At 44.9% G+C, this 22,523-nt stretch overlaps 1 protein-coding gene across 2 annotated transcripts; it reads right to left on the reverse strand.

The window, feature by feature from the left end:
- Nucleotides 1-4,673: 4,673 nt before the first annotated feature.
- maml1 (mastermind-like transcriptional coactivator 1) lies at nucleotides 4,674-21,781 on the reverse strand. 2 transcript variants are annotated; one of them, XM_061724824.1, is made up of 6 exons: nucleotides 20,835-21,781; nucleotides 19,100-19,553; nucleotides 11,947-13,194; nucleotides 9,426-9,692; nucleotides 7,728-7,857; nucleotides 4,674-6,279 (listed from the first exon to the last, which is right to left on the reverse strand). In XM_061724824.1, exons 2-6 carry the CDS (start codon nucleotides 19,445-19,447, stop codon nucleotides 5,270-5,272), a joined length of 3,003 nt encoding a protein of 1,000 aa, XP_061580808.1. In that variant the 5' UTR covers nucleotides 19,448-19,553; nucleotides 20,835-21,781; the 3' UTR covers nucleotides 4,674-5,269. The 2 variants fall into 2 exon arrangements, with proteins under 2 accessions (XP_061580808.1, XP_061580809.1); XM_061724825.1 differs by lacking the exon at nucleotides 20,835-21,781 and having other exon boundaries at nucleotides 11,947-13,188; nucleotides 19,100-20,141.
- Between the last annotated feature and the right edge of the window lie 742 nt (nucleotides 21,782-22,523).

Below are 22,523 nucleotides of genomic sequence, written 5' to 3' on the forward strand. Positions count from 1 at the left end.
CTCTTTTCTCCCCACCTCCCTGTCCTTATTAAATAAATTACCTGTCCTTCCTTTAGAGCAGTGTCTCCCAACCTGAGGTCCGGGCCCCCCTGGGGGGGCGGCAGAGATCTCTGGGGGGGCGCGAAACTTTGTCTGCTTTGAAATTATGCAGTTGTAAAAATTATATTTGCAAATGAGTCATTCATGAGACATTGTTAGGAATCATTTATAAATGTCTTGAATATTTTGTGTTTTTTATACACTGGTGCCAAACACAGGAAATGATTTAATTCCTTATTATATCATTACTCAACATTTAATCTACTCCCACAGGTTGTTAAAAGAAAAATGTTAAAAAAATGTTGGTCTCATATTAAAAGAGACATTTTTCAGAAATATTTGTACGTCCTTTTATGTCCTTTTGTGCGTATTTTATACATTGGTGACATTGGAGAAAAACAAAGCCATATGTATACAGAGTAAACCAAAGAGAAATGTATCAAAAAAACATAATGTTCATTTTTTCATTTTTTGTAACTAAACTGCTGACTGATCCAGTAGTAGTCAGTCCTTGTTTTTATATCTTTACTACTATGCTGCTAATGAGGAAATAGCTTGTTTTTATTCTTGCTCTTTTCATACTGTACCAAATAATGAAATGAGGTTCCGGGATAGATGCAATTTTTGCCTATAGGGTATGTGCAATGCTGTCCACTCCTGCTTGGTTTCTCACTAATTTTACTGTGGTATTGAGTCTGATATCTGTTTCTGTCTGTATGTGTTGATTGTACATGTTTTTATACGCTATGCATGTATTTGATGCCTAAAACAAATTTCCCTAGTGGACATTAAAGTATGACTCAACTCCACAGTAGAACAGCCGGTTCCTCGGACCAGTTTGACGCTCAGAGTTTTGCATCAACGAGTTCATTTCTGTGAGAACGTTGAACTGAAGGCAACATATTTGCAAATAAAGAACCAGGGGCCGGATTCACAAAACATTAAGAAGAAAAATCTTCTTAAGTGTCATTTTTTTCTTAAGTTCAGTCTTAAGAAGAAAAAAGAGAAGTCATATTCTCAAAAAAAAGTTCTTAAGTATTTTCTCAAATTTCTTAAGTTTCTTCTTAAGAAAAAACTTAAGAATAAATTGTATTCTTGAAATAAAAGTTCTCAAATTTGTTCTTGACTTTTTTCTTAACTTTAACCAACCTTGACCTGTCTTAAAATTTCTTCTGTGAAAAGGTAATAATAATAATAAGCCTCTAATATCACCTTTTTCAACACATTTTAGACAAGTTTAGACTAGTAGGTCATAGTTTGAGGATATACTTTGTAATTAATTACACAAAGAGCCTGTTAGTTAGCGTGGTAGTTAATCATTATACATTTTCCCCAATAGTATTTTTTTTCAACAGATTAATCTCATCCACCATAACCTTGAAAAGTTCCTGCATCTCTTTTTCTCCTTCGCCATGTTTAGTGAGTGACTGATGGTTAAGACCCAAACTACCTATAAATGTTTGTTGGCGCGTGCAATGAAATGACATTTTAAGAAGTTCTTAAGTAGGAAAAATAAGAAATCCGTAAGAAATGACAGTTCTTAAGAAAATATTGAGGAACTGCACTTAAGAACTTTATGAACTTCTTAATTTTAGATCTTAAGACATTTCTTAAGATCGTTCTTAAGAACATATTGGTGAATCCGGCCCCTGGACTTGATTTGAACTTGGTCTGAGTTCCCAGCAGCAGGTAGAAACACTGATAACTGACTACATTGTTGGAGATTTACCAGTAAAAGCCAGTAAAATTGAAAAGCCACCAGGACAACACATGATTGTATAGTGAACAGTTTTAGAATCGGGGGCATTTCATTCGTACTTCTCACCTAAAAATATTGAATGATACAAGTTGATACTTGATGGTAGTGAGTGATACAAGGTTCACATCAGGACTATGGAAGCATTGGAACAGATGTTTGCATGTGTTTTAATGTGTGACCTGTAATTTTTACTGGACTGTCTCAGAAAATTTGAATATTGTGATTTTCTGTAATGCCATTACAAAAATGTCATACATTCTGGGTTCATTACAAATCAACTGAAATATTGCAAGCCTTTTATTATTTTAATATTGCTGATCATGGTTTACAGCTTAAGAAAACTCAAATATCCTATCTTAAAAAATTAGAATATTCTGGGAATCTTAATCTTAAACTGTAAGCCATAATCAGCAATATTAAAATAAAAGGCTTGCAATATTTCAGTTGATTTGTAATGAATCCAGAATGTATGACTTTTTTTTTTTTTTTTTTTTTAAATTGAATTACAGAAAATAAAAGAACTTTATCACAATATTCTAATTTTTTGAGACAGTCCTGTATGTATTTTATATGGAACCTTTTGAGTCTGTGATAAAGTATTAATTTATTAATTAATTAATTCATTCATTCATTCATTCATTCATAAACTATGTGAACTGAACTTTGAATTAGTTCATAAGAAGTAGGAACTTGCACCCGGTACCGGTACCGTTGACCCAGACACAGGAAGGACTCAGGACGCGGCTGTTTCTACAGAACTATATTTACATAATACTCTTGTTTTACAGAGAACATATCAAAAGTATAAAATACTTACAAAACTCCGCTGCAATATACAAAAATAACTTCTATCTTCTCCAGATCATCAAAAGGTTTACATACAAAAAATATATTTATACATTTACAGGAGAGCCCCCCCACAACACCGGAGGACACGCCCCCGCCGGGCCGAGGCCGAAGACACGGACGACGCGGCGGGTCAGAACCGGATCAGAACAAGAACGAGGGGGGGGGCCGTGGAAACGCCGGAACCGGAACCTCCGGAACCCGTTAAAACATGGCGGAGGCAGGACGGCGCTCCGACGCCGCCTTTCTGGTCGGTTAACGGGTTTATTTTTACTAAATTCTATTTTTATTCTTCTACGTTTTAGTTCCGGGAACTTAAGTTCTTCAGATCCGACTCTAGAGAGAACCTTTCGGTTATGGCGGGCCGTTCGAAGATTCAGCGCCGCGATTATTGATGGAGGTCCGACGGAACCGGAGGTTCCTCAGGGTTCCGTCCCGGGACACCTTCAACCCGGCAGAACCGTTCTGCTTCTGGGCCGATGATGTTCTGCCCAACGGTTCTGGACGTCTAAACGTGTTCAGAACTGGACCTGGGGGGTCAGACGGGTCAGTGTACTTCTCAGCCATCCGTTTTTTGTTTTGAAATGACAAAATAAAAATAGAGAAATAATCCAAAAAGAAAACGGATCGTTATCGATTATCCGATTTCATTGATGTGTTTGAAAATCGAAATTGGGAATTAAAACAGCGAGTGGAAAACTCTTTTCTCTATTTCCTATACGTTTCCAAGGATACTGAAAACAAGGATTGGAAAAATGGGGGGATTGCACATGCGCAGTAATAAATGAAGAAAGTTGTTTCTGGTTCTTTTGTTGATCAGATTGAAAATTAACAGTTTTAGATTTTTTTTAATGTTGAAACAGAAAATAAATCAGCTGCAGCGTCCAATCAATAACATGTACTGAACTCTAATACCCCCCCCCGTTGGAAACGAATAGGAAATAGAGAAGAGTTTTCCACTCGCTGTTTTAATTCCCAATTTCGATTTTCAAACATCAATGAAATCGGATAACGGATAACGGATAATGATCCGTTTTCCGTTTTTTATTATCAAAACAAAAGATGGGAAACAGATTATTTCGGATTATTTCTCTATTTTTATTTTGCCATTTCAAAACAAAACACGGATGGCCGCGAAGTACACGGACCCAGACGGACCCGATCAGGATCAGTGACTGAAAGAGAATCTCAGGATTTTGGTCCGTTTTGGGGTTTTTATTCGTGCCGAATCTGGTCTCATTGGTCTCCTCTGGTTCCGTGGGACGGGTTCTGGGCGTATCCGGGTTTCTGGTCCCTGGACCGGGTCGGCCCGGGTCGGAGGGCGTTCAGCAGGTTCGAGACAGACGACAGAAGGCAGGAAGAGCGACGCCCCCCCCAGAACCAGGACCTAGTTCTCCCTCCAGGAAGTCGGCTGATTTCCATAAACAAAGTTGTTTATGACCGCTGGCTTTGTTCTCGTTGTTTGACGCATGGAAATCAGGTTGCCGCGGCGACGCACGCTGGGGTTTGTGAACTCGCTTAAACTGGCCGCGGCGGCGGAGACGTGTTTGGTTCCCGCCAGATGCCGAGCGGCTCGTAACGGGTCCGTGTACTTCGCGGCCATCCGTTTTTGTTTTGAAATTACAAAATAAAAATAGAGATATAATCCGTTTCCCATCTTTTGTTTTAATAAAAACGGAAAACAGATCGTTATCCTTTATCCTTTATCCAATTTCATTGATGTGTTTGAAAATCTAAATTGGGAATTAAAACAGCGAGTGGAAAACTCTTTTCTCTATTTCCTATTTGTTTCCAAGGATACTGAAAACAAGGATTGGACAAATGGGGAAATTGCACATGCACAGTAATAAATGAAGTTGTTTCTGGTTCTTTTGTTAATCAGATTGAAAATGAACAGTTTTAGATTTTTTAAATGTTGAAACAGAAAATAAATCAAATATGAAACCTGGGAGTGAAACATGAGTTTAATCTGTAATCTGTCCAATCAATAACATGTACTGAACTCTAACATACACCCCCCCCCCCCATTGGTAACGAATAGGAAATAGAGAAGAGTTTTCCACTCGCTGTTTTAATTCCCAATATGGATTTTCAAACACATCAAAGAAATAGGATAACGGATAACGATTCGTTTTCCGTTTTTTATTATCAAAACAAAAGATGGGGAACGGATTATTTTGTATTATTTCTCTATTTTTATTTTGTAATTTCAAAACAAAAAACGGATGGCCGCGAAATACACGGACCGTATCGGTACTAAAACCTGCAGCTGGAGGGGGTTCTGGGGTTCTGGGGGCGCGGCCGGCGCCGTGGGGGCGGGTACAGTGGTTCAGAAGTAGTCTCGACCCGTCTCTCAGAACCACACACCTGGCGGAGGAGAACCTGGAACCCCGGTTCCCGTCCCACCAGGACTGCAGGTCCACGCCGAGCGGGTCGCTCTTAAACGGACTGGTTTTTGAAGGGATCCGGGTCCAGGACCCCCTCGTTCACCGTCCAGTGCGGAGCCGGGTCGGCGCCGGCTCCTCGGGTTCCTCCGTGGTGCCGTGGCGGTTCTGGCCGGTCCAAGTCCACCAGGAAACGGCCCTCTCCGAGCTGAGACGTGGGCGTGGCTGTGGGCCTGGCCCGCTACTGGTGGTTGGCGAGCAGCTCGTCCAGCTCGGCCATCCACTCCTGCGAGCTCTGGCCCTTCAGCAGCGAGTCCACCAGCTCGCTCTCGGCGGCGAAGCTCCCGGCCTCCACGTTGTAGCCGAACGACACCTGCTGCTGCTGCTGGCCGCCGCCGCGGCTCATCTGGTAACCTTGGTTACACTGCAGCGCCTGGCGCCCGCCGCCGCCTGCCGGCCCGAACGCCACCAGGTCCGGCAGCCCCGGCTGGCTCTGGTTGGCCGGCTGTTGCTGCTGCTGCTGCTGAGCCGTGGGCGGCGCCCGCTGCTGCTGCTGCTGCTGCTGCTGTTGTTGCTGCTGCTGCTGCTGCTGCTGTTGTTGCTGCTGTTGCTGCTGCTGCTGCTGCATCATCTGCTGCTGGCGCGGGTTTAGCGCCGCCAGGGGCCGGCCGCCACCGCCGGGGCCGAAGGGGACGGCGCCGGCGGCCATCTTGGACATGCGCGGCTGCTGCATGTGGAAGGCGTTGGAGTTGCTGAAGGCGTTGGGGGGCTGGCCGGCCAGCTGCTGCTGCTGCTGCTGCTGCTGCTGCCAGGGGCCGCCCTGCCCCCCCGGCACTAGCCCCGCCCCCATGGCGGTGGGCAGGCGGGCGGCAGCCAGCTGCTGTTGCTGCTGCTGCTTCAGCATGGCGGCGTTGGGCTGCGTCTTCAGGTGCTGCTGGGCCAGCAGGTTCTGCCGGTAGGCGGCGCTCATGCCCCCCAGCGGCTGGCGCTGCAGCCCCGCCCCCTGGGGGGCGTGGCCCGGGTGCATGTTCATGTTGTACAGGACCTCCACGCCGGCTCCGCCCCCGCCGCCGCCGCAGGACGACATGCTGATGTCGGACTGGCTCACCGCCGGGGGCGGGGCCACGCCGCCGCCGGGCCCGCCCCCCTGGCCCAGGCTCATACCCAGCATGCCTTGGGCCTGAGAGAACATGCGGGATCCGGGGGCGGGGCCTCGCATGGAGCCTCCGTTGCCGATTGGTTGATTGGAAGCTGAAGAGAAAAACACTGAGATGAGAGAAGGATCCTGTTTCCATGGAGACACACACACTTACACTCAACCTCAAACAACAAACTTGTTTTAAATGTATCTAAAACCAACTGTATGGTAATTGGCTCACATCACAACATTAGTAAAAACCCTCAGTTAAATCTGAAAATTAATGACATATATATATATCAACCAAGTGCAAGATACCAAATTGCTGGGAGTTGTCATAGATGAGAAACTTTCATGGAAAACTCATAAATAAAATCGTTAATAAAATGGGAACTGGCATCTCTGTCATTAGAAGATGCAGGGCATATTTGTCACCAAAATCAACTAAATTAATAACACAAGCTTTAATCTTGTCTAATCTTGACTGCTGCCCAGTGGTCCGGTCAAACGCCACAGCAGACATGATCAATAAACTTCAAATAGTACAAAACAGAGCAGCTCGCATTGTCCTTGTTTTTGATTTCAGAACAAATGTATTTAAAATGCATAGAAATCTCAGCTGGTTAATGGTAAGGGAAAGATTACTTTATTCGTTATTAATATTTATAAGAAATGTATCCATATCAAAAACCCGGCAAGTTCTACACAAAAAACTATGTTATAGTTCAGAAAATCATAGCTATAGCACGAGACGCTGCCAAAAACAAAGACAAACTATAGTAAGAGAACGGTGATGTACAGAGCTTTGTATGAATGGAACTTACTTCCCAAACACTGAGCGAACTACTAGAATAAAAGAATTCAAATTATTAGTAAAGAAACATCTCTTAAATAAATGCATATAAAACGTATTTAATTATTATTAAATGGCTATTGGTTTACTAAAAATGGTCATGGTTCAAGTTACGGTAAGTGATTATAACTTAAACGCATTGTCGATGACTATACATTGTTTGAATTGGTTGAAGCTATTTAAAGAGGGTATGATTTTGTATTGTAATGCATTACATCTAAATGTTTCGTAGGGGCTGTAACCTTAATGTGAGTGTCAAAAGGAGCACTGGTCTTATTTGACAGAAATCTAGAATATATTTTGTAGTAGAATTTCCTTTTTTTTAAAACTTTTTTTTCTTTTCTATGTTTCTTTTCTTTTTCTTTACTACCTCTTTAGGTTTGCTTTTAATTTTTCTCTTGTATTGTATATTATGTGTCGGACCCCAGGAAGAATAGCTGCAGTTTTGCTGCAGCTAATGGGGATCCAAATAAAACTATAAACTATAAACTCAAACACACACACACACTCTCACGCACTCAAAAACACACTCACAAACACACAAACTCAAAAACACACTCACACACCTGAACAGCTACCTTCATTTCCAAGTCAAATCATTATCTTTATTTACACCAAACATGTTTGTCCTGAACGTCACGGCAGAAGCAGTGACCTCACGCAGGAGGCGGGGCTTAGAGCTCCCTGGGCGTCTCCGGTTTGTCTCACCTGTAAACTGGCCGGGCTGCTGGGGGAAGGGGTTCTGGTTGGCCGGCGGCCCCGTCTGGTCCTGGTACTGAGGGGGCGGCCGGGTCAGGTGCCGCTGCAGCTGCTGGTCCTGCTGCTGCCGCTGCTTCTCCTGCAACAAGGAACCACTCAGTATCAATGAGCTTTATTTGGTCTCGCTGCCAGCGACTCAAGTTTGAAAAAAGACTTTTTGAACACCAAATTCAATTTTGATACAGAAAATAATTACAGTACATCTGAAACAAATGATTATAACAACGTAGTCGAGAGTGAAAGCATGTTATTTTGCCTCATTCAAATCATCATCTGGAAGTTTGCATCATAACTTCTCCTCAGCTGCCGGTTAACCTGTCGATCTTCCACCCACTTTTCTCCAGATTGTCGCTTTGTTTCTCCTTTTTCTGTTATCTCTTCTCTTATTTTCTTCTCTTTTCTTTCTTACTGCTATTTTTATTTTTCTTCTTCGTGACAGGGGTTCGCTTTGGCCTGGGAAGTTAAGTTCAGCATTCGCTGTTTACTGTAGCATACTCCTAAATTAAATACTTACCTGCTGTACTCTACTGCCCTTACTTTTTAACAACTTGTGCTTTTTATTATTTTACCTCTTTTCTTATCATTGTATTTGTTATTTACTGTTTAATTGTGTTTTGCAGCTTTTAATGTTGATGTAAAGCACTTTGAATTACCTTGTGTTGAATTGTGCTATACAAATAAACCTGCCTTGCCTTAAAGATATCTGGCGCCATCTAGTGTTGTAAATGGGTATAATATCTAGACGCCGAATGTAAGATGACCCCCACTTTTTCAGTCTTATTTCAATGCAAAAAACACTGTCTTATATTCGGGCCAATACAGCACTCATACCAAATTTAACAACATCATAACGAATACATGTGCGTGTGTGGGGGTGAGGCTGCAGCCTCCAACCTGGTGACTGTGTTGGTTGATACGGGGGAGCCGGGGAAGGTGTTGAATAGGCCTGCGTTGAAAAAAAATCTATTTCCTGATTCTAAATTGATTCTCAGATTAATTCCTAAAAAATCGATTCGTATGTCTAAAGATCGATTTATTCTCCATCATTACAACTTTTGGTATTTTTTTTTGTTTATGCTCAAAAAAAAGGATGTTTTGTTGGACACAAGAATAACTATTGCCGTGTTTTTGCCTTAAAATATGTTTAAAGGTATGAAAACATTAAAGTTTTCAGTTATAATTGCATAAATTGTCTATATTTCATTACTTTATATACTGTCTTGGGGTTACATTTGCATAAAATGCTAAAAACCTAATTCTCAAAAGTTTTAAACCGAAATAAACCGAAAATGGAAAAATTTTAACGGAATGTGGGAAAAACATTTGCTGCCCTTGATCTGTTTGGTGATTCTGCCCCATGATGTTTGAGCGTTTTGTTTTCATTCGGGGGGGATCCGGGTCAAACACGGGTCCAAATAAAGAAATGAAAGTCTCCATGGAAAGAAATAAAAAGAAGAAAAAAAAAACAAGATAAAATAAAAGTGTTTCAGGAAAAAACAAGATCAGACCGGGTCAGATAGGGGGTCCGGTCGTCATGGTTTCAGCTGTGATTTCCGAGCCCACAGCTCCCCCCAGTGTCTATGAGGAGAGCTGCAGTCACACCTGATCAGGTGAGGTCAGGGACCCCGACAGGAAGTGATGTCATACCTGCTCGGCCAGCAGCTGCTGCCGCTGCTGCAGGAACTGCTGCTGCTTCTTCTGCTGCTCCAGGAGCTGCTGCTGCTGCTGTTGGTGCTTCAGCGCCGCCGCCTGGCTGCTCAGGTACGCCGCGTTGCCGTGGTTACCGGCCATGGCGTTGCCATGGTTACTGGCCATGGCATTGGGCCCCGCCTGGGCAGCCATGGGGTTGTTCCTGGGCCCGGGGGCCATGGCGTTGGTACCGGGCCCGTGGGGGGGCGCGCTGTAGTTCTGGTCCTGGTGGAGAACAGAGGAGGGATGAGGAACAGGAGGAAGGAGACAGGACCTGAGTTTACCTGCATGTTTGTTAGGGGTGTAACAATATATCGTGCCACGAAATTTCGCGATACAAAAACGTCACGAAACGTGTCGTGGAGGTGACAAAATGTATTGCGATATTGTGTTATTAATATTAATCTATTGTGTTGACTAGTAACGCGCATCTGACCACGCTTGACGACCGCACCTCGACCCGCGGACCAAAATCCTACTCCGCTCAGAAGAAACTAGTACCGTTTTGAGCTCTGAACCTTTACTTATGTAAGGCTGGTGTAGAGTTAAGCCTCACCTTATTAAATTAAACCTTTTTCTGTTCGTGAGTCGGGGACAACGTTTGAGTGTACTTTAATGTCCCTCAACAGTGTAGGATTTTAGAACATCAACACAGCACCTAGTGCCGTACTGTGGCGTATCACTCCGCCCAATCTAAAACAGACTAACTACAGATAAACTGACTAGTGTCATTATAGTCCCTGATTTACATCAGAATATAAAGATTATATTTATAAAATAATGAACCCTGAAATACCAAAATAACCTTCTTAACAAAAATAAATCTCCTCTTACACTTATAAGGTGAGCATGAATCAATCTGTTTTATGATGTAAAATTGTATGTATTTATTTACTTTTATTTATTTATTTAAATTTTAGTTACATTTCTGGAAAAGAAAAAAGTCAAGTCATACATGAGAGAAACTTCAGTTTGTGGCTAAATATTTGTACTTGTATGAAACTGAAGATGCATAAAGCAAACCTGACATTTACTTTTAGTTCAGTTTGTGGAAAATGGTTGGCCTGGCTTTCTCTTTAAAACTTAAACAGTTATAAAGAATTACAGTCATATGTTCCTCATTCAAGGTTGTTAAAAAAATACTGCTATAATATCGTATCGTTATCGTGACCTCAATATCGTGTATCGTACCATATCGTGAGATTAGTGTATCGTTACACCCCTAAGGTGGGGGCTCAGTTGGTAGAGCGTTCGCCCATGAACCTGAAGGTCAGTGGTTCGAACCCTAGTTCCGCCTGTGTCCACCAAAGTGTCCTTGGGCAAGACACTGAATCCCCGGTTGCTCCCGGTTGTCAGGCCAGCGCCGTTGTATGGCAGCTCCACCGACAACGGGTGTGTGAATGTGTGCGTGTGTGGGTGAATGTTTGCAGTGTAAAGCGCTTCGGGGCTGTAGGAGTACAGCTGGAAAGCGCTATATAAGTGTAAGCCATTTACCATTTACCCTAATGTTTGTTCACCTGCATGTGCTTTACCTAATAATAATGGTTTTGGTTTGGTTTTTTATGGCGCTTTTCCACTAGTACCTACTCAGTGCGCTTCTACTCGCCACGCCCCCGTCTTGCGCTTTTCCACTACATGCCAAGCAGATACTTTTTCCTGTATCTTTTCTGCCGAGGTTCTAACCGGGCTGAGCCGGGACTATTTCTGACGTCATCACCCTCCGTGCCACCGATTGGTCGGGGGGCGGGGCCGTCAGACGTTTGAATCAGGAAGCGGGAGTCAGCGCGAGAGCGACTCGCAGCTCGCAGCGCGCAAACGTCTGTTTGGTGATCCAACTCTGAGTTTCAGATGTTCATAAACCTGGTGGCTGTCGAGAAAATTAAAAAAGGGATGTAGACGGGTGATAAGGAATGATCAGATCCACCAGGAGTTCTGTTTTACTCTCAGCCGCTCGCGGCTCCAGCTGATTTCTCATCAGCGCCGACACAAACAAAGGGGTTGTTTGTTAGTTTGCGCAATCGAGTACGTCACAGCAGCTTCACCTCAACCCGCCCAATTCTCACCTGGCTGTGGAAAAAACAAACAAGGACAAAGCGGGTGGAGGCGGGACGATGCGTGACGAGCCGTCCCGAGGCGAGTCGGGCTGAGTAGGTACTAGTGGAAAAGCGCCAATATAGCACCCTTCAAGGCACCCAGAGCGCTTTACAGAGATCATTATTCATTCATACACAGTCTCCCCGGTGGTGGTAGCTACGTTTGTAGCTGCCCTGGGGGTCAGCAGACTGGCAGAAGCCATATTGCGCCTAACGGCCCCTCCGACCACCACCAAACATTCATACACGGGGCAAGGTGGGTAAGGTGTCTACTACGACAGCAACTGGGACAGAGCGGGATTCGAACCGCCAACCTTCCTTCATCATTGGACGACCCGCTCTACCACCTGAGCTACTGCCGCCCCGCTACCTGCATATTTGTTTACCTGCATGTGTGGGGGGAAGCCCATGCCGCCCTTGGTCTTCAGCTGCTGCTGCCGGATCAGCGCCAGCAGCGGCTCCTTGTTCTGGTTGTTTGGCACCTCGAAGTGCGACAGCGGTTTGGTGTTGCTGTAGCTCAGCATGCCGCCGGGGGCCCCGCCCGCCGCCGCGGCGCCCGGGTGACTGAGCGGCAGCCCCGCGCTGAGCTGGCCCATCATGTTGGGGTGGTAGCCGCCGGGCCCCGTCTTGGGGGCGCTCTTGGCCTGCGCCGGCATCAGCAGCTGCTTCTGGGTGGGGGGGTTGAAGTCCTGGGGGTACAGCGAGGGGCTGGTCGGCTTGTCCATGCCGTACGAGCCCCCCAGTGCACCCTGGGAGGCGTTGGCCATGGGGGGCCAGGGCGGGTGAGGGTGGGGCCCCTGCTGGTGGAACTTGGCCCCCGGCGGCGGCGGCTTGTGCTGCATCTTGCCGTGCAGGTGCTGCGCCCGCTGCTGCTGCGCCGCCAGCTGCTGCAGCTGCTGCGCCGGCGACAGGTCTTTGGGCCCCGGCGGGATCAGGTGGTTGGGGGGCGGCTGCAGCTGCCGGGGGGGCGGGGCCGGCTGGGACGAGGGCAGGGCGGGGGACGAGGCCGAGGAGGCGGCCGCGGGGGAGCTTGTGGGGTGGGGGGGCGGCCCCGAGGACGTGGACCTGACATGGGGGGAGCCGGTGCGGGAGTCCTCGAAAACGGGCGGGGCCGGAGAAAACTCCGCCTTCACGTTAGTCAAGCCCTGTGTGGCCCCGGCCTCGGCCCCCCCGGGGGGCGCCGCCAGCTCCAGACGGTCCTTGCTGTCCCCGAAGGTGTCGCTGATGATGTCCTGGATGTCGTCGATGGGCACCGAGTTGTTGAGCTCCTCCATCAGCTCCTTCCACTCCTGCTCGTTGAGGTTCAGCTCCGGGAACAGGCTGATGTTGCCGCCCATCGCCGGGGGCATTATGGGCTGGATGTCCTCTGGCTCCTGCTTCATCTCCTTGCGGTGGAAGTCGGAGCCGGACTCGGCGCCGGCGTCGCCCGGCTCCCCCGGCGGGCCGTGCGTCCCGTTGGAGCCCAGCGCATCGCCCACGACGCCGCTCTTGGAGTCCAGGGGGGAGCCGTTGGCCGTGCCGTTGTCCAGGCAGGACTTCTTGCTGGGGGGGAAGCCGTCGCCGTAGCCGTTGACCTGGTCCCGGCTCAGCGGAGAACCGGCGCTCTCCAGCTTCCTCTTCACCGTCTCCTGCAGCTGCAACAGACCAGACGCCGAGAGTCAACAACAGACCACCGAAGACATCACTGAATATCAGTTATACAGACACGTCGGGACACGTGTGGGGACAGACAGGTGTGTGTGTGTGAGTAAATGTGTGTGTGTGAGTTGGTGTGTGTGTAAGTAAATGTGTGTGTGTGAGTAAAGGCTGAATTATGGTTCTGCGTCAAATCGACGCCGTCGTGAACCCTTCGGACTTCTCCGTCACTCCATTTTGCCGCGGTGCAGTCCCCCCCGCGACCACTAGTTAACAATCTTTTCATGAATTGTCGCCAGACGTGTTTTTCCCAATGGAGCGAGGCTTCTCACCCCAATACAATCTCTGCGTCTCAGCCGGCGTCCTGTAAAGTAGCTGCATGTAACAAAACTTCAAAAGTTTGGGAGCATTTTAGCCTGGATACGGCAAATAAAAAGATGCAAAGCAGACCGTGCTTATCACGGGAGCAGGTCGGTAATGCACGAGCATTTGAAGAGAAAGCACGTCGGACAGTTGAACGAAACTGACTCGCCTTGGTAAGATATTAAACGTATTTTGGCTTTAAAAGAGCTTTAAAGTTATGCCTGACTGTGCCTGACAAAAGTATTTTAAATAAAATGAATGCTGTCCGAAAAAGAGCCACCATGGACCCCTTTCTGTAAAAGAAACTGCTGACGGGTTTCAACAAATGATACACCAGTTCAACCCAGAGTACGTCCTGCCACCCAGAACCCATTTCACCCACTTGATGGAGAAATATGAGACGTTTTATCATTTATTTTTTATATAACACAATTGCCTGTCCTTAAAAAATGAAAAATAATAGACAGGTTTATTTATTTATGTCTATACTGACTGAGCACTGTGCCTGTCCTTGGTTTTAGATAGGACATTTGATTTACTTTTTGTATGAACAAAGTTGAATAAAATATCTATTTTTCATTTAAGTACCCATCTTACTTGTGTTTATTATCATTTGCCACATAATTAAAGCAACCTCATACTAAATTTAAGAAAAAATTACTAATTATCCGATTAGTCGACTAATCGTTTCAATAGTCGGTGACTAGTCGACGATTAAAATAGTCGTTAGTTGCAGCTCTAAACTATTGTTCAAAAAATAAATAAATAAATAAATCACACATACACGAAGAAAAGAGCGCTGAAAGTTCACGACTGCTTCAAGCCGGAAATACGAACCAATCACAGCCCTCTCGGTCTGTGTGTGGTCTGCGTCGCCTCGACGAGTAGTTACAATTTTTGGGAGGTGCACGTCAGTGACGGCGTGTGGTCTGCGTCGACGCGTACCACACGCCGTAGGCACGGAGTCATTTTGACACAAACCATAACTCAGCCTTAAGTGTGTGTGTGAGTAAATGTGTGTGAGAGAGAGAGTGTGTGTGTGTGTGTGTGTGTGTGTGTGTGTGTGTCCTCAGCAGGAACAGGAAGTGTGATTCAGTCTTGTGTTTACAGCCTCATTTGACTCGTTTCCGTCGGTCGACCTCAAAGTTTCCGACCGACGACCCGCCCCCTCAGACGGCTGTGACGTGGGCGTGACCGCCGTCTCAGAGGCGCGGCGGCGTCTGTGACGTCATTCATGTGAGCGTTTAGTCACAGGAGGGCGTGTCGGGGCGTCGCTGTCTGGTCACATGACCTGTGGTTCCCTACAGCTGCTGGAGTGCCCTTGAGCACCGGGATCCAACCGGCTGTTAACTGGACTAGGTGCCCGCTGGACCCGGACCCTAGTGGTCCGTACAGGACCTGCAGGACCCCCCCCTCGTATCCAGGGGCATCAGGTCTACCTTGTAAGAGGCAGGGCTACGTCACATGTCTGACTCCGCCCCCAAGGTGAGTTTTCATACCATATCTTCGTTTACCTAAAACCATTCAACAGGTTTCCACCCGTATGATGTTTTTTGTTTTTTTTAACTTGTGGCTCAGGTCACTATCAAACGCCAGTCATAGGAAGGAACTCCTCATGGTGTTAGCGAAACCCCGGCCCTCTTACTCTCGCACACTTCCGACACCAGAACACTCACATAAGTGCCCGGCTTTAATGGTGTGCTACTGATGTTTCTTTTTAATTATTCATTAGTATAATTTATATTTCTAAATGTCTGTACGAGATAAACATTAAATAAAAATAAAAAGGTGGCGGAAGGAAATGAATATCAAATCAAAGATTTCAGAACAACTCGTCTGTAACTACTTAACTCCTCACCAACTTTCAGATTTCTACTTTTTCTTACTTTTCACTAAAATAAGAATTTTACAACTTTATGTCCTAGAATGTGACATCTCTGACCGGGTTCAGTTTAACCAGTCAATGCAGAAGTACCAGAAACTGCAGTTCCTCCACTGACCACCAGGATCCAGACATTTTTATTTACCTCATCAGGTAAAATTATATTAAATAAATTAGGGCTGCAACAACGAATCGATAAAATCGATAAAAATCGATTATTAAAAGCGTTGGCAACGAATTCCATTATCGATTCGTTGTGTCACGCGATCATTACGTCACTCACTAAGTCGCGGAGCTGAAGTTGAGTTGAGCGCGGAGCGGAAGTAGAGGAGCTTGTGCTTTGCCAGCTCAAAAGCAGTTATTTCGCCCGGACTACATTTAATGCGGCACAGCGCGCTGACGCCGCGCACGTAAAAGAAGAAAGAGGGCGCGGATTTGTTTGGTTTTAGTAACATGCCGTGCTCAGGCAGTCTGCAATGGCCCAGATGGGAGACACATGTAGCTCAGTGCTTAACTTTTATTTTTAATCCACGCTATATTCTTGTGGTCCGTTCTCCTATATGTTCCCCCTCTAACCCGGTACATACATAGGTTCCTCTAAACATCTGTTCCAGCTACAGTTTTAACTAAAAGAAAATGTGCTCCAATACAGCAGGTCTCATCGTTTTATTTTGAACACTGCCAAAACTCAAAATCTTATAAAGACTTTAAATTAAAACTTAACTAGAACTTAAAATTTCCTCGACACAAATGAAAGTTCAATTGAAACACGTGGGAAAAACACCTAACGTTTTAAGTGATGTGTGTTATCAGGTGTAATGGCATTTTTAGATTAGAAATAAGAAAAGTTCTTGGTAAGATCCTTAGTTTTTTGAGTGAAGGCAGTGAGAGAACAAATTGTAATGTTCAAACAAATCCTGTTTCTTATTTGTATTTTTCTTTATTTTTTATAATTTATTTATTGTTCTGACAGCTCAGGTCCCTTTTAAACAAAGGTATACCTCTTTTGTGCACTTTATTTTTATATATTTGGCAGTTGTAAAGCATACATGTGTATGTTTTCTGTGTTAGTCCATTTAGTTGGGTTTTTTTTAGTCAATACTTTAAAAATGTCAGGGATGTTCAAGGAGCAACCTGTTTGTGAACTTTCTGAAGATTATCTGCACTGTGAATTTGCACTGTCAGTTCTGTTTTCGAATAAATGGTTGGAATTTAATGCTATTTTTTTTATCCGATTCATCGAAAAAATAATCGACAGATTAATAGATTATTAAAATAATCGTTAGTTGCAGCCCTAAAATAAATGTATGTATAATTAGGGCCGTGGTCATTTAATTGGCAGCCGGCACAGCCAATGACCATCTCTCATTCTTTTAGCTACTCAGCACTTTATTGACTTTTCTGCGAGTTCAGAGTTAAAAGAGCCTAATTATTAACATAATTGTTCTTATTTTAAAGATAAAGCACGTTTGCGGTCCAGCGGCGCTCCGCTAGTCCTCATTTAAAATGTTTGGAGAATCGATCAATTAACATCAATGAAATTATGATTTAAAAAACATTAAAGTATCACAACACAGCGGCTTATTCACGAGTTAGCATTATAGGTTAGCATAAGCTAAGCCGGCCAACCTAAAGGTTAACCGAGCTACGGTGGGGGCGTGTTCCAGGCCTGCTTGCTCCACCCATTTCATGATGAACTGGAGGTCTCCGTTGGTTACTACCAACATCGTTCAATACCGGGCTGAAAAGTGGGGCGTCTGGTCCCTAGAACCGGACAAGTCTGACCTGGGTCTGTGATGTCACAGATCTGCTCCATCAAAACCAAATCTTCTCAGATTTTGTGGGTCCATGTTCTGAATCTAGTCACATCTACTGAGGTCAGAAGTTTCCCAGAGGTGACCAGATCCCCCTGTCCATCTGGTTGCTATGGTAACTTAAAGGCACAGAACAGGTGTAAACACACAACCACGTGGAGCTGCAGGTTGTTTTCACTCATGTGGGCCTGGTGGCTACAGAAGTCCCAGGTTTAAGCCCCGGAACGGCAACCAAGATGAAGCACATGGGGCCCTTGAGCATAAATAATAGTCATAGTAGTAGTATTAGCAGTAGTGGTAGTAGTAGTAGCAGCAGGAGTAATAGTAGTAGTGGCAGTATTAGCAGTAGCAGTGATAGTAGTAGTAGTAGTAGTAGCAAGAGTAATAGTAGTAGTAGCAGTAGTAGTAATAGTAGTAGTAATAATAATAGTAGCAGTAGGGGTAGTAGTAATTGTAGTAGTAATAATAATAGTAGCAGTAGTAGTAGTGATAGTAGTAGTAATAATAGTAGTAGTAGCAGCAGGAGTAATAGTAGTAGTAGCAGTATTAGCAGTAGCAGTGATAGTAGTAGTAGTAGTAGTAGTAGTAGCAAGAGTAATAGTAGTAGTAGCAGTAGTAATAATAGTAGCAGTAGTAGCAGCAGTAGCAGTAGGGGTAGTAGTAATAGTAGTAGTAATAATAATAGTAGCAGCAGTAGTGGTAGTAGTAATAATAGTAACAGTAGTAGTAGTGATGGTAGTAGTAATAATAGTAGTAGTAGTAGTAGCAGTAGTGATAGTAATAGTAGCAGTAGTAATAATAGTAGTAGTGATAGTAGTAGTAGTGGCAGTAGTATTAATAGTATCAGTAGTGATTGTAGTAGCAGGAGTAGTAGTGATAGTGATAGTATTAGTAGTAGTAGTAGCAGGAGTAATAGCAGTAGTAGTGATAGTAGTAATGATAGTAGTAGTAGTAATAGTAGTAATCGTAGTAATAGTAGTAATCGTAGTAGCAGTAGTAATAGTAGCAGCAGGAGTAGTAGTAGTAGTAGCGGTAGCAGTAGTAGTAGTAGCAGCAGTAGTAGTAGTAGCAGCAGTAGTAGTAGTAGCAGCAGCAGTAGTAGTAATAGTAGTAGTACTCTGTAGGAGGTGTTAGGTAATTGTTTTTATTTCAGCAACTGCAAATATCCTTGATTCACCCACATGAACCCAGGACCTGGTTCTGACCCCCTGGATAGTAGTAGTGGTAGTAGTACTAGTAGTAGTAGCAGAAGTGATAGTAGTAGTAGTAGCAGGAGTAATAATAGTAATAGTAGTAGCAGCAGGAGTATTAGTAGTACTAGTAGTAGTAGCAGAAGTAATCGTAGTAGTAGCAGTAGTAGTAGTAATAATAGTATCAGTAGTAGTAGTAGTAGCAGCAGCAGCAAGAATAGTAGTAGCAGTAGTAGTACTAGTAGTAGTAGCAGAAGTAATCGTAGTAGTATCAGTAGTAGTAGCAGTAGCAGCAGCAGCAGCAGCAGTAAGAATAGTAGTAGCAGTAGTAGTAGTAGTAGTAGTAATAATAGTAGCAGTAGCAGTAGTAGTAGTAGTAGCAGCAGCAGCAGTAAGAATAGTAGTAGTAGTAGTAATAATAGTAGTAGTAGCAGTAGTAGTAGTAATAATAGTAGCAGTAGCAGTAGTAGTAGTAGTAGCAGCAGCAGCAGTAAGAATAGTAGTAGTAGTAGTAGTAGTAGTGGTAGCAGTAGTGATAATAGTAGTAGTAGTAATAATAGTAGCAGTAGCAGTAGTGATAATAGTAATAAAACTGGTTCTGCCCCCTCCGGGGCTCCAGCCCCCCCCCCGGGCTCCTGATTCCTCCACTACTCACCGCTATCAGCGTGCTGTTGCGGCTCTGCTCCGCCGGTTCCCCGGGCTCCGCGCCTCCTCCTCCGGCTCCACCGCCTCCTCCACCTCCCGGCGCCCTCTGGCCCGCCGGGTCCCCGCCGGCAGCGCCTCCACCCCCGCCGGCCTGGCGGGTCTTGCCGGCCCGCTTGGCCTTGGTCTGCAGGCAGCGCTGGTGCAGCTGCAGCGTCTGCTGCCGGTCCAGCTCCAGCCGCTCCAGCGCGGCTCCGCCGTAGCGGCTCTCGCAGCTGTTGTGGTGCTGCCGGAACAGCTCGATGCGCCGGCGCAGCCGCTCCATCACCGCGTTGTGCCGCGGCGTGTCGAAGTCCGCCATCCCCGGGGGGGCTGGGCTCGGCTCTGCTCCAGATACAAACGCCTGATTCCCGGATCACAGCGAGCCCGGCGCTGCTGGCTCCATCCTGGGGGCGACCTTTGTCTCGCTACCGGAGGTGGGTAGTAACGAGTTACATTTACTCCGTTACATTTACTTGAGTAAGTTTTGGGAAATTTTGTACTTTTAGGAGTAGTTTTGAATCACTATACTTTTTACTTTTACTTGAGTAGATTTGTGAAGAAGAAACTGTTACTCTTACTCCGCTACATTAGGCTATGTTGAGCTCGTTACTTTTCTTTTATCCCTTTTATCACTGGGTGATTCTTTGGGAAAAATGTTTGTTTTTGCATGTTTTGTCACATTTACACAGACTCAAACAAACACACAGTTTCTATGAGTTCATGGGCTTGTTCTAGTTCTGCCTGGTTAAAAAGAAAAGTACAAAGGCTTGAAATTTTGTGCTACTTGTGCTTAATTTATGTTTTTATTCTGTTATTTTATTATTTATGAAAGTACTTGAATTTACTGTAAGATTATTTTAATTTAAGCTATTTTTTATTTATTTTATTATTATTTTATTGATTTAATTTGCCTGAAGATGATTATTTTGTACTTTTGTCTGTTTGAATGGTTGTGTTAAAAAAAAAAAAAATCAGATGTTACTCAACAGTTACTCAGTACTTGAGTAGTTTTTTCACCAAGTACTTTTTTACTTCAATTATTTTATTGATTTAATTTACCTGAAGATGATTATTTTGTACTTTTATCTGTTTGAATGGTTGTGTTAAAAAAAATAAATCAGGCGTTACTCAGTACTTGAGTAGTTTTTTCACCAGCAAGTACTTTTTAACTTTTACTCAAGTAATTATTAGGATGACTACTTTTTACTTCTACTTCATAGTATTCTAAAGTAACAGTACTTTTACTTGAGTACAATTTTTGAATGGTTGTGTTAAAAAAAATTAAAAATAAATCAGCGTTACTCAACAGTTACTCAGTACTTGAGTAGTTTTTTTCACCAAGTACTTTTTTACTCAATTATTAGGATGACTACTTTTTAAGTACTTTTACTTGAGTACAATTTTTGACTACTCTACCTACTTGAGTAGTTTTTTCACCAAGTACTTTTACTCAAGTAATTATTTGGATGAATAGTTTTTACTTCTACTTAAGTCCTATTACTCTGAAGTAACAGTACTTTTACTTGAGTACAATTTTTGAATGGTTGTGTTAAAAAAAATAAATCAGACGTTACTCAACAGTTACTCAGTACTTGAGTACTTTTTTAACTTTTACTCAAGTAATTACTACTTTTTTACTTCTCCTTCACATTATCCTGAAGTAACAGTACTTTTACTTGAGTACAATTTCTGACTCCTCTACCCACCTCTGCCGGGGGAGGACCCGAACCTGCTGCTGCTTCACCGGGTCCGGTCAACACCTGCCGGGCCCGCGGACCCGCCACTTCCCGCCCATTTGGACCTGATTTTACCACATTAATCTCGTTTTTCTGAAGTCACCGAACTTAGCACATTCCTGCACTCAGAGGGCTGAAAGTTCTGCCGTCCAGACGGCCCTGGCGGGGCTGGAGGGGCCGGGGGCCCCGGGGCTGCAGGGCTGCAGAGCTGCAGGGCTGCAGGGCTCGGTCCGGGGGGGTCCAGTCCAGGCCGGCTCTCACTCCTCCAGCAGCGACCTCTCACACAACCAAATACCGCGTTCCATTTACCTCGGAAATCGGAAGTGGGAACTGGGAATGGCAGCCATCATGGAATGGTAACTCGGAGGTGGTGAAGCTTCTCCCACTTTCCCAGTAGGAAATCCCACTTCGCGGGGCGTTCCAGTTGAAAATTCCGACTAGGAGCTGGGAAATTCCGACTTCCGAGGACAAATGGAACGCGGCACTAGTGCCCAAACTTCAGCCCCGCTAGCGGGACGGAGCTAAACCGGCTAACAACTTCTGCCGATCAAACTTCACTGATACCAACACAACTCATAGTCCCGGTTCGGAATTCGAAACAGTTTCTCATGTGGGAACTCGAGCAGCTCGGAACGGCTCGGTCCGGGGTTTAAATCCACTTGTTCTGGAGGTGTTTTGTTTGCGTCCCGCATCCAGAAACAGCTGATCCGCGCTAACGACGAGCCCCAAAGCGGCTGAAACGAGCCGGGTTCTGGCTGGAACCGGGGTTAATCCCGAGGGCGAGGCCAGCGGGGAGCCGGGCCGGTTCGGAGGTGGTGGTGAGGGCCGGTGGGGCGTCTAGAACTGGGTCCGTCCGCGTTTCTATTGTCCTCCCGAGGAGCAGCGGGGCTGCGCCGCCATTTTCGAACTTTCCCTTCTCTTCACCCGAATAGGAATGCGACACGCCCCGCCCCCCCCCCCCGTGTTTGAGTGACGGCCGCGGCAGCCAATGGGGAGAGAGGATCCGCGCCGGGTTTGATGGACGGCGAAGGAGGCCAATCACAGGCCGAGGATGTTTTACAACAGTTCAATAATAGTTTTGTTCTCTAAATACAATAGAATAACATGAACGCGTGGAGTTAAGTTCATCTTTGTAATAATTATGAATAATTTTGCTGTTCTTAAAATAAAATAAAGTAATAAAAGACTAAATAAATCCATCCATCCATCAATCATTATCCATCCATCCATCCATCCATCATCCATCCATCATCATTCATCCATCATCCATCCATCCATCCATCATAATCATCATTCATCCATCCATCCATCCATCATCATTCATCCATCATCCATCCATCCATCATAATCATCATTCATCCATCCATCCATCCATCCATCCATCATCATTCATCCATCATCCATCCATCCATCCATCCATCATAATCATCATGATCCATCCATCCATCCATCCACCATCATCATCCATCCACCATCATCATCCATCCATCCATCCATCCATCCATCATACATCCATCATCCATCCATCCATCCATCCATCATAATCATCATTCATCCATCATCCATCCATCATAATCATCATTCATCCATCCATCCATCCATCATCATTCATCCATCATCCATCCATCCATCCACCATCATCATCCATCCATCCATCCA

The sequence above is a fragment of the Cololabis saira genome, chromosome 7 (assembly GCF_033807715.1).
Source record: "Cololabis saira isolate AMF1-May2022 chromosome 7, fColSai1.1, whole genome shotgun sequence".
Taxonomy (NCBI): Eukaryota; Metazoa; Chordata; class Actinopteri; order Beloniformes; family Belonidae; genus Cololabis; species Cololabis saira.